Below are 13,586 nucleotides of genomic sequence, written 5' to 3'. Positions count from 1 at the left end.
GAGGAGTTGGACGTACGCGTAGCCCGGTGCCACCGGTGTCCATCCAGCGTCCACAGGAGCGCTGGGGCGGGCACGTGGCCCGGGGCGATAAGCCTTCTTATCGGCGGAAAGGGGGACGAACTGCAACTTCTGGGTTTCTGCAGCTGTCTTGCTGGAACCTGCATTTCAGGGGACTTTTATTGACATACCATCGTCTCTAGTTCACCAGAGTAGTACAGAGTTCATAACATCATCTTCGAAGAGCACAGAGAACATGTCGACACAGACTCTCTTTGACCATCACATTCGCTAAGATTTGACGATTCTCCCCGACTCGTCGCAGCCATGGACGGCCTCTTTACCCTGCTCAGTTTGAGCGTCGTCATGGCCGTGGCTTCTTTTCTTGCGGGCATCCTACCTCTCTCCTTGTCGCTGTCGGCATCACGATTGCGATTGATTTCAACCATTGGTATGGGTGTCCTCGTTGGGACTTCCATGGTCGTCATTATCCCAGAAGGCGTGGAAACATTATACAGCGCCTCGGAAGTCGGCCACGTACATTCACGCGCCGCGCGCCATGTCCTGTCGGCGCCGAAGGAGCATGCGCAATGGCTCGAAACTCGCACAGCCGAGACCTGGCATGTCGTACCTGCTCGCAGCGCTGCGCAAGACATCAGTCCTTTCGATGTGCCTGGTCCGGTCATACCAGCAGATTTGGAGGCACCGCCGCGCACCCCTACAGAAGCTGGAGTTGTTGGGATCATGGACGTAGAGGACGGGTCCAAGAAAGAGTCAGACAAGGTGGATGGTACACACGAAGATGGCCCTGAATCTAACCATGCATGGATTGGAGTAGCCCTCTTGGCCGGCTTCATGCTCATGTACCTGGTCGACAAAGTACCTCAATACTCTCAGCCAGCGAAGGCGAAAGCGAAGACACATCACATCGCGCTGAACAACCTGGGTCGCAGATTCAACTTGACCACGTCACTGGACCGAGAAGAGGAAGCAGATACATTCCTGGACTCCTCGGAGGGCTCCCAGATTCGGAATCGGAGCTTTGCGACCACCATCGGCTTGGTCATACACGCCGCTGCCGATGGCATAGCCCTTGGAGCTTCTTCTACGGCTACCAATTCTGGATTGAGTTTCGTCATATTCTTCGCAATCATGATTCACAAAGCACCTGCTGCGTTTGGCCTGACTTCCGTCTTAATCAAGCAAGGCCTCACCAAAAGAGCAGCACGAGGACATCTTGTGCTCTTCAGTCTAGCTGCTCCTGTCGGTGCCATCCTCACATGGATACTTGCGAAAGTTTTGGGTGGTGGTCGCACTCACAGTGCGCAGACAACTACATGGTGGACGGGAATGCTCTTACTGTTTTCTGCCGGCACGTTTCTTTACGTGGCCATGCACTCGATGCAGGAGACGTCGAACTCGCATGAGCAGCCAATGAACGGACAACCCAATGGGTATATCGACGGACGTGAAAACACGCAGATTGAACCGAAAGCATCTTGGAAGGATTTGGCAGCGGCATGTTTTGGAATGATTTTACCGCTGTTTCTTCAGGTTGGACATGCACATTGATCGTCACCTATTTCTACCTGTTCTGGAGTTACAATGCTTCCCAAAGCTATGGCATATAGCTCGAGATACATAGGAGCGGCTTGGAGCACCTTTGCCAAAATGCAAAAAGAGATATACTGGTAATATGATTCGCAGATGCCAGTGTGCGGAGAGATGCACGAACACCTAATGGTGATGCCTGAATTTCGAAAATTGTACAAATTCGGCCAATAGCCTCTATCGAAACACAAGACTGGTTGACTCGCTGTCGTTCAACATTTCGACTCGGTCATGGTTAGGCAGCATTGTGCCTGAGGCTTTCGAGCATGCAGCCTGCAAACCTGGGGTCCGCCCAAAGATCATACGTCAATGGCTGGTACCTGTAGCAGACTCCATTACCATCCAGATGTTGAAACCACTTTGTATCGTTGCATGCTACTTAACGCCAACGAGTTGTCACTGGATTTCGAGTCGATGTAGAGGGAGCCCTGCTTCCACACCATCGATATGCGCGGAGTAGTTGGCAGTGGTCTGTGCGCAAGATCCAAAAGAGATATAGAGGACATGCACAGAAGGAGAACTCCGTGGTGAAGGTTTGGCGGTCTAGATGGTAAGCAATAATGACAATCGTAACCTAAGTTAAGGCACCTAAACCAAGTGGCGGGTTATCAATATTGGGTATACCGGGTGCCCCTAGTAGTGTCTAGTCAGGCCCGTGAGCCCCTCTCCACTCTTTCCACCGAATAATGACTACTCGCGGTCCGTGTGGTCTGTTGGTCGGTCTTCAGGTCATAAAACCAACTCCTCAGAAGTGTAATGTCGACATTGCGTGCCACTCACTCAGAGCACATAGAAACAGCCATCTGACATTCTTCGATACGATTATCATCTTGTCCACATACACTCACCGATCGCTGGCGAACATTCTATCACTCTTGCCACCACCCTACCTCCTATTTCGCTGCGACAAAGTACATTCTCCGCTTGGGCTAGACCCGTCTCTCATGTCATAAGCGCTCCTGTCAACCACAAACTCGCAGTCCAACTGAAAGTCCCCCTGTTACAGTGCTGACAATGGCATAATCATACGGCGACGATTCCAAGAGGAAAGGAGTTTGTTGGGCTGGTCTCTCAAGTCATTTCCGTACCTTCATAAACCCGTTCCCATTCTTCCTCCGCCCTGCCAAAACTGCGCCAGAGCCAGACGTCACTCGGCCAGAAAGAGATGGACATCGACGGGGACAACCAATCTATGTCGCTGGACAGACCTCTCTCACCAACACCCTCCAGATCAGTCTCGATAGATCCCAATCAACTGGCCAGTCGCTCCTATAATGCCAGAACCACTTCCCTCGACCAAGACAACGAATACCCCTTCCCTCCCTCTCCAGCCATCCCGATAGACCCATTACGATCCTCCAAAACCCGCCATAACATGTCACAACCGAGACCCAAACGGTTATCGACGTCCAATAAAGCCGGTATGCCTCTGAGTATACTACCCTCTGCTCCGGCATCTCCTCCCACACCTGCACCTTCTCCTACGCCGTATCAGCGCGCTCCTAGTTGGACCTCTGCGGGCGAGAACGAAGATGCGTTTCTCCGGGATGCTCGAGGACATTTCGCCTGCCTCAATGCTGCTGAAAGAGAGAGGTATCTGGCCGAGTTGCTCAACATGTGCGACAGTCATCTCTTGAGTTTTGTCCACCACTTTGTGTCTCCGAGACTAAAGAAGGACCCGTTCGAGCATTTACCGGATGAACTGTGCTTAAGGGTAAGTACATTGCTGTTTGTCGAGGCTGGGCTGAAGCTGACCCTGTCTGCAGGTTCTGTCATATATCGATGATCCGCTAAGCCTAGCGAGAGCGTCGCAAGTATCACATCGTTGGCACAAATTGTTGAATGATGACATGCTATGGAAGCGGATGTTGGACAAGCACGCCTGGCGGAAAAACTCGAGCGCTTCGTCTGAGGAACCCGAGGCTTTCTCTCTGCCGCAATCCGCTCAAGGGCCATATACTTACAATACTCGGTCCCCGAAGCGGAATATTGATGGATCCATTGTTGGACCGTCAAGCAGTGCACCCAACCTAACTCTACCCACTGGCTCGAACAGCCTCTCGTCAAGTCCCCGAGCGCGGAAGCGCCAATCACAGTCCCACTATTCGCACTTCAGACACAAATATATGATTGAAGCTGCATGGAGGAAAGGCGGCCACAGCATTGTCAAGCACATCACACCAGATCAGGGTGTAGTAACAAGTCTGCATCTCACGGACAAGTACATTGTGGTTGCAATGGACAACGCCAAAATCCACGTCTTCAACACCATGGGCGAACATCAAAAGACTTTGAAAGGTCATGTTATGGGAGTATGGGCTATGGTGCCTTGGGACGACATTCTTGTCAGCGGCGGGTGTGATAGGGATGTTCGCGTCTGGGATATGTCTACCGGCAAAAGCATACACACGTTAAGAGGACATACCTCGACAGTAAGATGTCTAAAGATGTCCGACGCAAACACTGCAATTTCTGGTTCGAGGGACACGACTCTACGAATATGGGACTTGACCACCGGGATGTGCAAGAACATCCTTGTTGGTCACCAAGCCAGTGTACGTTGCCTAGCCATCCATGGTGATCTCGTGGTTTCCGGCAGCTACGATACGACAGCGAGAATCTGGAGCATTTCGGAAGGGCGGTGTCTCCGGACGCTGACCGGACATTTCAGTCAAATCTATGCCATCGCCTTTGACGGGAACCGAATTGCTACTGGCAGTCTCGATACCAGTGTTCGGGTCTGGGACCCAAGGACTGGTATGTGTACTGCGATCTTGCAAGGACACACTTCGCTCGTTGGCCAGTTACAGATGCGAGGCGATACGCTGGTCACAGGTGGCTCCGACGGCTCTGTTCGCGTGTGGTCACTGTTGACCAATACGCCCATCCACCGCCTGGCTGCGCATGATAATAGTGTTACAAGTCTGCAGTTTGACGAGAATCGAATCGTCAGCGGCGGTAGCGACGGCCGCGTCAAGATCTGGAGTGTCGAGACTGGTCAACTTGTGCGTGAACTCAGCCAGCCTGCTGAAGCGGTCTGGCGAGTCGCATTCGAGGAAGAGAAGGCTGTCATTATGGCTAGCCGGTCGAATAGGACAGTCATGGAGGTATGTATCTTCTGGGAAGCGATAGATTTGAGCAAGGATTCGGTGCTAACTTGACGTTTAGGTTTGGTCCTTCTCACCTCCCGAGGACGAATGGAATCGCCGCTCCGAAAGTCCAGTCAGTCTTCCGGATGTCACACCGACCACTGTCGAAGATGAAGAGCCGACACATTTCCAGCACGATCTCGGTGATGTCGACGCTGCAATGAGCGATGTGTAGCCGCTTGATAGAGTCGGGTTTGACATCCAGCGGATGTACACACGCCGACACGACGAACATGAAGGCGGCATGGAACGATACCCCTGAGCTTTTCAGTCTCATCACGCTGCTATGGAGTCTTTCTTTGGGCTGCAGCAGGTTGCGGCATTGCCGCAACGATACCTGTTACCACGCGAGGAGATAATCCGGCGGATGCTTCTGTTTGGAATTCGAATGCCAATTGACCAACTTTTGGCAGCAACTCGCATATCCTTACGGCTACACCATATTTGCTTTGATTGGCGGCATGGAGCTTGAGGAGTTTTGGCATCGCTCTTTTTCTTATTGACACGGAAAATATTTGGTACCGTGCCCAGACCGCGAACTTCGCTATAGTCTGACGACGAGAGGGAGAACCATGGAAGCACGTCGCAAATCGATATATTGGTTGCTGAACATCTTGAAAGTCATATCATAGCTACATGCATAGCTATGGCAGCAAAATGGTTCCCTGACCAGTTCTGTCGCTGGGCCAATGGACAATATGGATAAAACCTAATGAGATCGACGTTCTAGACAATGGCTTTTTTCATTGTGATATCTATTCAATTCCTCTCATCAGGAGACCCTCCAAGTCTTCTGTCTCTCAGAAGCTACGCTTTGGCGCCCTCTGCCCAGCTAATATATACAGCCCTTGAGAAGCATCTAGCGCAAGAGGACCGAACTGCATTAGTCGTGATTGTGATCGCCTTCCCATAGCGCCTCCTCTGCTCGACAGAAGCAGCTCAAGATAGATCAGCTTCCCCTTCCCATGTTGGCCAGATACATCGATGGCATGGCAGAGGATTATTTTCAATTGACCACGACGTCTCGTCCACATACAGAAACTATTGATGGAACGCCGCTCAGGAGGCACGAGTGGTCTCCAGAGCTTCGCGCTTTCAGGCGTCTTCATTGGTCATGATGTGAAGATTTAATGGCCACCAGTCGTGGGTAGTCCGAGATAGACTTTGAAGGAGTCGTAGCTAGGGTCATGTTAGCGACGTGTTCTTTCATACGGAAATGAGCAAATGAGTGCAAGCACGTACATTAGCCATTGGAACGCAGTCAATGTTCCGATCATGAAGATTCTGACAGGAAGTCCGTTCCACAGGCCCGAGAAGCCGATGTTGCTGTATATGCGGCCAACAGCTTTACCAGCGGACTCACCAGCTGAAGCACACATGTTAGTTGACACTCGCTTAGCTGAATATGGAGTGGGTTGACATACGTTTGCGGTCGGAATTCAGTTTGCTAACCATAACATCTGCCGGGTGACTGACAACGGCGCAGGCAATACCGGCGATATAACCACCCAAGAAACTTACACCAGTCTGCTGGAGCTTGTTGTAGCTCTCCTTGGGCTTCCCAAGCTGTTTATAGATGACCTTGACAGTCTCCTCGAATGTTGCGAATTTGCACATAGTGTATGGGATCTGACGGGCCCAGAGTGGGGCGATGCCCTTGTACAGACCAGCAATGCCTTCTTTTTCCACGACTTTGCTCCATCCTTCCCGCAGGTTGTGAGCATATGGTGGCATTGTGGTTTGCATGCGGACCTTGATAGCTTCGAAGGGGCATAAAAAGATGTCTGCGAGGAATTCTGCACTGGCACTGGCTCCCAGGAAGACGAGCGTGCGGTTTGCGTTGGGAAAGAGGTTGTCGCCATATTCGTGCTTGAAGATCTCGTAGAAACCATATTTGCCCAAACCCTGGAAGCTGTAGCCTACGAACGTTGGAGCCCAGCCGAAGAATACACCACGAAGACCATCACCGGCGTAGATTGTCCTCCATGCCTTGAAGTTGGAGCTGTACAGCTTGGGATCGACTTGACGACGCGTTTTGACCAGATCAAGAGGCGTGACGGCTGTGTGAGTTGGACCACACGCGACGATACCTCCCAGCATACATGCGGCGAAGTATTTGGTCTGTGACAATAGTGTCAGCAACTGATCTGTTCAAAGAGACAGGTAATATGAAGTTTTGCATTGATGGAATAACGAAGTCCATGCCCACTGCATGTTAATCGGCGTCTCGCGATCCCCGTGACAGGGCTGTGCTTGTGTATACAACTTCTGTGCTTAATCTTGTACGTACTGAGTATGGGTCGATCTTGCCAAATGGAGACGTTTTCAGTGTGTCCACCGAAGGAGGCTTGAGTCCTGTTGAAGATGTCCCCGACATTATGAATGTGTTGGTTATGAAGAGCACGCGATCTCGGGGATACAGGAGAGGCGGATGCTCGAAGGAACGATGGAGCTGTGGTCGACGAAGTGTATATTCAACCTGCGAAGTAGGTCTAGTAGCTGGAAGCTATGCAGTAGGACTGGATTTCTAGAGGCTTGTAACACAAGAAGGACGGCGAGGAAAGAGAGGAGATTGTGTCAATGACCTGTATTGCTTCAACACAGGGTGTTACAGCGAAGCTATATTGCAAGAGAATAACAGCCCGAACCCGTGAAATTGTGAAATATAAAGAAGCAAGACTCGCGACGACAGAGAACCGAGATATGGCTCAGTGATAGCCGCGCATGCCGTACGGTGTCCTGGCGGCAGGGACCATGTCACTTTGGGAGTTGATGCAGGAGCTGCACTGACGAGTGGAAAGCTACAATTACGCAGTGGCAGTCCGGGAGATCCGCCTGTGTCCGCCAATCTACTTGGTGACATCATGCCCGAACAAAGCTTGGATTGACTTCATCTGGATGAAGCATGGTGCGGCCTCCTCCTGATGATTCAGCAGCCCATGCATCTGACTCAGCCAACCAGATAGCAGTTAAAAATACTACGACAACCCATGGCCTAGAGTATAGCCAGGTCCAACTCCTTCCAGAGCCGAGGTTACATTAGTGTTGGGTGGGAATAGCTGGTCCCATTCCGCCTGTACACACCGCAGTTAGCCATATACTCGGGAAAAAGATATTGAGGATTCTGTGACTTACCCAGTTGATGTCCATCATGACAGAGTCACCTCGTGGAAGACTAGCCGGGTACTGTGGTATGTTGACTTGATCATTCGGAAAGCCCGAATTGAGCCCATAAGGATTGCCGCTTTCTGGCATGGGTGGAAGTCCAGTGGTAGTCATCCCATGCATTGAGTGCATTGTAACCACAGGCGGTCGTGTGTCCGCAGGTCCCAATACCGTCTGCCAGCCTACCTGATCGGCACTGATGAGTGGCGGCCATGATTCGTTTGTGCCAGAGTCACTGGGACTGTTGAAATCGTTCTGTAGACCCGGAGAAGCTTGCGTCGAGTCTGGCCAGAACGGCTGCTGATGCTGTTGTTGGGACGTAGATGGTCTCTTGAAAGACTGATGCTGGGACATTGGTGGACTTGTGGATTGCGAGAAGCCACTGCCACCTGGCGCCTGGGTGGCTGCTTGGGTGACGTAGAATGTCGACGGTTTGTCGAAACTCCACGAGTTATCTGCCCCAAATGCCGTACTGGCCGGCATCTCTTGTTTCAACGATGCAGGAGGCATGGGTTCGAGAAGCTTGTCGACACGCGGACTGACAGACGTTGAAGTGCCTGAGGTCTTCCTTGTGTCCTCTGAACCAGCCTCCGCGACTTTTGCGAGTGTCGCGTCGGCCGTCGCATTCTTCATGCTGGTCGGAATGCCAACTTTCCGTAGTTCTCGATAAACCGTGGTTCGGTCTCTAATCGCAGCAATGATGGTCCTCGCCTTCATCGCTCGTGACAGTGACAAGTCGGGTTCGAATACATAGTCGATGATATTATAAACTCTGTCGGCTTCTTGTATGTCAGGGTCGGCATAGATAACTGACAATAGCAGGAATGCCATATGCCACTGCTGATATGCTCCATTGTACCACGTCCACTTGGAAAGTCCAGGTATTCGTTCCAGCGACATTGCGGTTTCGCACGCCTGGACGGCACTCCGAATGGTGAGCGATTGCAGCCTTTCCGGAATCCGATTGCTTTGATTGTGTAGATAGCGGTGCAGTATCATGATATACAGTCGTTTTATCATTAAGTTCATGACCAGTTGTGCATACTTCTGGATTGGGACATCGAGATCAAAGATCTTGTTGTACTTGGACTCCATAGCTCGACGGAATGACTCGACCTTCCCAAGAAGATGGGTCAGAGAGATTTTCTTCTTTTCCAGTCGGATGCGATCGTGCCACACCACCCGCTGCATTTCGATACATTCAAATCGAATGCGCGAGACCGTCATATCTGTCCACGTATCCTTGGACTCTCTCGGGTTCGGCGATAAAAGCTCTGCATCGTTGATGTTGAGTGGAAATTTTGTGTCATAATCCTCACGCTTGATAGCAGGTCTGGGCCCATGGCCTTCGCAGGTACGAAAGTCCAAGTGGCAGAGCTGAAACCAAGCTATTCGACGGACATGACAATCGACCGGAGATAGACCGTAAGTGTCTTGTGGATCTCGATGCAGTCCCATACATTCAGCCAAACGTACTGCCATCCCGACCAGGACGGAATGCGCCCTAGAGACCTGGTCCCGGCACATCGGAATCAGGTAGATGATCAGGGCTTGTAGAGTTTCGAGCTTGGTTGCTCGCAGGAACTGTGCCTTGCTGAGTGCTACCTCTGTTCCCAGTTGGAAGTTTGCGAGAATCGTGCTCTGCGGTCGACCGAATATCGTTGTGATGTCCGCCTCCGGCACGCTGGCCACGGCCGAAAAGAGTATCGAGAAGACAAGCGATTGCTGCCAAGGTGGTGGCTCGAGGCCAGCGAGCACAGCGATCCAGAAGTTGTCGTAGTGCAGTTGAAAGCTTGGCCAATGCACCACACGGGCGATAAAATGGACGTTTTCATAGTACTTTCGCACCAGAATGTCGGCCGCCCCTTTCGCAGGGAGAAAATTGATCAGCGATCTTTTGCTGCCGACATCACCAAAGAGAAATCCGGAACCTGGAGCGATATAAGAAGGCCCAGGTGCCAGGAAGTCGTAGGTTTGATCGGGAAACGAGGTCGCTTCGGATTGCCTTTCCTCAGCCGTGCGCCTGTCGCTTGCTGCATCATTTAGCTGGCTTGACAACTGCATATCAGTTAGTGACATATCCAGCGCAATAGTCTTGAAAATGTACCTCTTCGCCTATTCTTGGTCGGAAGAAGCCTCCGAGTCTCTCGTTGAGTCTCATCTTCCCCACCCTGACGCCGAGATCCAAAATATCGTCGTCGGCATCGTCTGCATAAGCACCATCAATGACCGCCATCGGTGTAGGCTCCAAGTCTTTCTCGTCCTCTGGTACAGCAGCATCGTTGTCTGAGCTACTCGACTCGCCGCCTGGGAGATCGGCGGAGCTCCTATGGCCACCCTTTTGTGTAGAACTGGATGATGATTTTCCTTCTCTACGCGCCAGATCTTGTTCAAGGACTTTTTCGAGCGACCCCATCTTCTCCTTGATCTCATTAAGTCGCTGTTGCGACACTGAATCCAGCGCAGGGGCCAAGAAGAGGCAATCGCGCGAAAACTTGCTGCAATTGGTACAAGGGTGTAGTTTGTCGCATTTGAGCTTGCGACGACGGCACTCTAGACATGACGTGATCATTCGATTCCTGTGTCGTACCCGACTCTGCCCTGACGACTTGGATTTGTCGGCATTGTCTTCAGAAGGCTTCAAGTTATCCATGATGGTTGTCGCTGGACCTCAAGAAAGAGTGACCTGATAGTGGTCTATGATGTCGGAACGCAGATGAGGGCAGCCTTGCACGTTACTCAGTAGTGGGGTAGACCTAGTCCCAGCAGCTATGAACCGCATAAAGATTGCGTGTATTCAATCGGCGACAGGAGACCTTGGCAAGATCAGTAGCTTGAGGATGTTGTGATGTTAGATAGGCGATTGTCAAGGTGTGCTAGAACGAACGTGTAGAAAGGATGATTGGAACAGTCAAGGCTGGAGTGTGGAAAGAAGTGCGTGGTACCGGAACGGGACACGGCACGTGCATACAGCACATGTACGCAGGGCGAGCGGAATTAGTAGATCGGCGTCGATTATTTTGTTCGTATCCCAACGTCGTCGTATCTGACATCGGGCATCATTTCACACAACGTGCCGAAGACCGTCATCATCCTATTTTAAATGGTCCCCGAGAACAACATCCTATAGGCATCTCTCCAGGATATGTCACTACGACGCTGAGTCAGGCATGTCGCGACTCCGGGACAGGGCTTAGAAAAGCTCGCTACCTCTCCGCACCCAGGCTTACGACACAGGACCCTAGCCTGCTTGTTCCTTGGCTTCTCTTGATTAAATCTCCACCCAGCAACGTCTTTGCCGCGATAATCCATTGACATAGCGTTACCACCACAAGTACCATTGAAAGCTAGCCACGGTCCGAACAACTTATGATGCGCCTCTACCAAAATGAGACCATGAGCCAATGCACACTCTTCACAGCTAGGATGATGATGTCGTTTGGGGTTGCCGCCGAGACTAGTGCTTATAGCCCCTTCACTTCTCGATGTCGCATAACCCAGAATGTCCATCCCACAGTATGTCGACTGTCGTCGCGATCGGCAGTTGACGTGATGGGTGAACCTATATCAAGCGCTGGCCGACTTTTAATCTTCGCTGCCGAATTTCCGTCCTAAAAGCAGATTTATGTATTCGTATCTGGGAAATGCCTCGTATAGAAAGTACCAGATACTTTTGTGACTGATGACTACACAATGACTAAGAAGATGATGACAGCAGATCTTGGGGCTTCTCACGTGACTAAGTCAGTCTGCTCCAAAGAAGCTTAGCTTTGCTTGGCATCAAATACGACAGAAACGTCTCATCGGTTGAAGCTGTTTCCTTCACACTCGACAATCTGTATCACAATCTGTACAACATTCGGGAGAGCATCGTGGCGTCGACCTCGACTCTAGACTACTCGTCTGCGCATATCTGTTCCTGACATCAGCTACAGAGTCGTTCGCCTCTTATAGCTTGTAGCTTAATCATCGGCGCGTGACCCCTGCTTCCTTTGCGAAGCTCAATCTGCACCGATCATCAGAAAGTGTCGACTAAGAAGTCGAGTCCGATTTCTTAGCAGAGACCCTCGTGGCGTCTTGTAGGACGGTCCCTGCCCAACATGTCATTCAGCGATGAGGCTCTCAAAGCCAAATTGTCCACCTTGAACGAGACTCAAGATAGTATCGTCTCGGTCTCACAATGGATCATGTTTCACAAGTACGTGCAATGAACAGGAGAGTGAAGGACGGTCGGCTGACATCAATTTCAGGAGACATGCAGATCGCATTGCCAACTACTGGCTCACCCGACTGCGAGATTCTCCGCCTGCGAAGCGCCTCAACTTCATCTACCTGGTCAACGACATCGTCCAGAACGCCCGTGCCCGCAAGCGCAGTGAGTTTCCAGACGCCTTCGCGCCATTACTCCCGGAAGCAATTCAGACGGCCTACCGCTCTTCACCGCCCGAGATTCAAAGCAAGATCCGACGAGTTGTCGAAGTCTGGCGCACACGCAATGTCTTTGAGGCGCCCATCTTGCAAGCCATCGAAGCTCGGGTCGACGAGATCGATAAGTCCAAAGGCTCAGGAGGCAAGAAGACTCTTATGGGAAACTCGCTCTTCAACTCCACTTCATCCACCGGCATGCCCAAGGAACTCGAAACCCTTGCACCACTCCAGATCGCCGTCACAAAGGAGACCATCTCTGCCCGCCCGGCCATTGACACCGCTCAGACCGAATACACCAAACTCAACGACCCGTCAGCAGTCCTGCCCAGTCCACCCGTCCACGCCGCACGGCTGTCCAGCCTGATCAAATCCCTCGCGGCAGCCGAGTCCGCCGTTTCAGCTAGCATCAAAGCACGAAAGGCCCTGGTCGCCGACCTCCAGCGCATCCTCGACATCAACGTCTCATCACTGGCCAAAGACGAGGAAACCTACATGCAACTCGACAGCCGCAAGACCAGCACCGAAGCCAAAAAGCGCGAGGTCGAAGACGCCATTATTCGCGGTCTGTCTTCCGCCGAACAAGCCCCACCCGATAATACCCTTGGTGCCGGCAGTGTCGGTGAAGTTCTCTCTCCAGGTCTTGATAATGGCACCGGTGCAGATAACAGCGGTTTTTTCTCCTCCGAACGGCCCGAAGTCGAAGCCCTCACGCCCGAACCAGACGAAGATGATTTTGGCGCCTTCTACCAACCTCAAACACCGCCACAAACAGAGCCCGTTCAGCTAGCAAGCAACCCCGCTATTGCCGCAGCGTTGGCAGAATACTCAAGCACGGGCAACAACGACTACAATCCTCTCGGAAACGACTTTGGTGGGATCGGAAATGACTACGGTAGTGCTGGTCTAAGCCGCGCACGCTCCAGCAGCGGTCCAGGCTTAAACGGATCCAGCGCGAAACGACAAAAGATGTCACATGGTGACGAAGAGGCGGTGCCTGATCTGGGTGAGATGGGCATGGAAAGCTTTGGCGATACAGAGGCTGCAGGTGGTGAATACAACCCTTTGCAGGATCTGGACGACGACGTGAGTGAGTTATTGAGGCAGGAGGGTGGTGGTGCTTAGGAGAGTACCTCTGTATCGGCATCGCATTTTGCTGCTTTCCGGGACCGAGACGACGACGTGAGTGGGTTATTGAGGCAGGAGGGTGGTGGTGCTTAGGAGAACACCTCTGTATTG

General features: G+C 51.8%; 5 protein-coding genes across 5 annotated transcripts; 3 read left to right on the top strand and 2 right to left on the bottom strand.

The window, feature by feature from the left end:
- Positions 1–140: 140 nt before the first annotated feature.
- On the top strand, positions 141–1,756 carry EDD37DRAFT_10797 (ZIP zinc transporter-domain-containing protein). Its single transcript, XM_062809184.1, has one exon. It carries the CDS (start codon positions 325–327, stop codon positions 1,567–1,569), a length of 1,245 nt encoding a protein of 414 aa, XP_062674392.1. The 5' UTR covers positions 141–324; the 3' UTR covers positions 1,570–1,756.
- A 532-nt stretch (positions 1,757–2,288) lies between these two features.
- EDD37DRAFT_10643 (F-box and WD-40 domain-containing protein CDC4) lies at positions 2,289–5,245 on the top strand. The gene is made up of 4 exons (XM_062809180.1): positions 2,289–2,519; positions 2,563–3,322; positions 3,375–4,715; positions 4,777–5,245. The coding sequence occupies exons 2-4, from the start codon at positions 2,774–2,776 to the stop codon at positions 4,930–4,932; spliced, it is 2,046 nt and encodes a 681-aa protein (XP_062674391.1). The 5' UTR covers positions 2,289–2,519; positions 2,563–2,773; the 3' UTR covers positions 4,933–5,245.
- A 639-nt stretch (positions 5,246–5,884) lies between these two features.
- Positions 5,885–6,857, bottom strand: EDD37DRAFT_558152 (MC family mitochondrial carrier protein; the record flags this gene model as incomplete). Its single annotated transcript, XM_062813744.1, has 3 exons — positions 5,885–5,936; positions 6,000–6,123; positions 6,182–6,857. The coding sequence occupies 3 exons, from the start codon at positions 6,855–6,857 to the stop codon at positions 5,885–5,887; spliced, it is 852 nt and encodes a 283-aa protein (XP_062674390.1).
- A 577-nt stretch (positions 6,858–7,434) lies between these two features.
- On the bottom strand, positions 7,435–10,822 carry EDD37DRAFT_10436 (uncharacterized protein). Its single transcript, XM_062809139.1, has 3 exons — positions 10,030–10,822; positions 7,893–9,980; positions 7,435–7,831 (listed from the first exon to the last, which is right to left on the bottom strand). The coding sequence occupies exons 1-3, from the start codon at positions 10,573–10,575 to the stop codon at positions 7,736–7,738; spliced, it is 2,730 nt and encodes a 909-aa protein (XP_062674389.1). The 5' UTR covers positions 10,576–10,822; the 3' UTR covers positions 7,435–7,735.
- Positions 10,823–11,665: 843 nt separating this feature from the next.
- On the top strand, positions 11,666–13,472 carry EDD37DRAFT_660609 (RNA polymerase II-binding domain-containing protein; the record flags this gene model as incomplete). Its single annotated transcript, XM_062819114.1, has 2 exons — positions 11,666–12,120; positions 12,173–13,472. Exons 1-2 carry the CDS (start codon positions 12,023–12,025, stop codon positions 13,470–13,472), a joined length of 1,398 nt encoding a protein of 465 aa, XP_062674388.1. The 5' UTR covers positions 11,666–12,022.
- Between the last annotated feature and the right edge of the window lie 114 nt (positions 13,473–13,586).

The sequence above is a fragment of the Exophiala viscosa genome (assembly GCF_022695815.1).
Source record: "Exophiala viscosa unplaced genomic scaffold EDD37scaffold_1, whole genome shotgun sequence".
Classification (NCBI taxonomy): domain Eukaryota; kingdom Fungi; phylum Ascomycota; class Eurotiomycetes; order Chaetothyriales; family Herpotrichiellaceae; genus Exophiala; species Exophiala viscosa.
The sequence above is the reverse complement of the archived record's forward strand: the minus strand, read 5'-3'. Positions and strand labels throughout refer to the sequence as shown.

Coding starts and splice junctions, on each gene's coding strand:
- EDD37DRAFT_10797 (XM_062809184.1), top strand. CDS start 325: ATGGACGGCCTCTTTACCCTGCTCAGTTTGAGCGTCGTCATGGCCGTG.
- EDD37DRAFT_10436 (XM_062809139.1), bottom strand. CDS start 10,575: ATGGATAACTTGAAGCCTTCTGAAGACAATGCCGACAAATCCAAGTCG. Junction 9,981..10,029: donor GACCAAGAATAGGCGAAGAG/GTACATTTTCAA, acceptor ACTGATATGCAG/TTGTCAAGCCAGCTAAATGA. Junction 7,832..7,892: donor TCATGATGGACATCAACTGG/GTAAGTCACAGA, acceptor CGGTGTGTACAG/GCGGAATGGGACCAGCTATT.
- EDD37DRAFT_10643 (XM_062809180.1), top strand. CDS start 2,774: ATGGACATCGACGGGGACAACCAATCTATGTCGCTGGACAGACCTCTC. Junction 3,323..3,374: donor CGGATGAACTGTGCTTAAGG/GTAAGTACATTG, acceptor CCCTGTCTGCAG/GTTCTGTCATATATCGATGA. Junction 4,716..4,776: donor CGAATAGGACAGTCATGGAG/GTATGTATCTTC, acceptor CTTGACGTTTAG/GTTTGGTCCTTCTCACCTCC.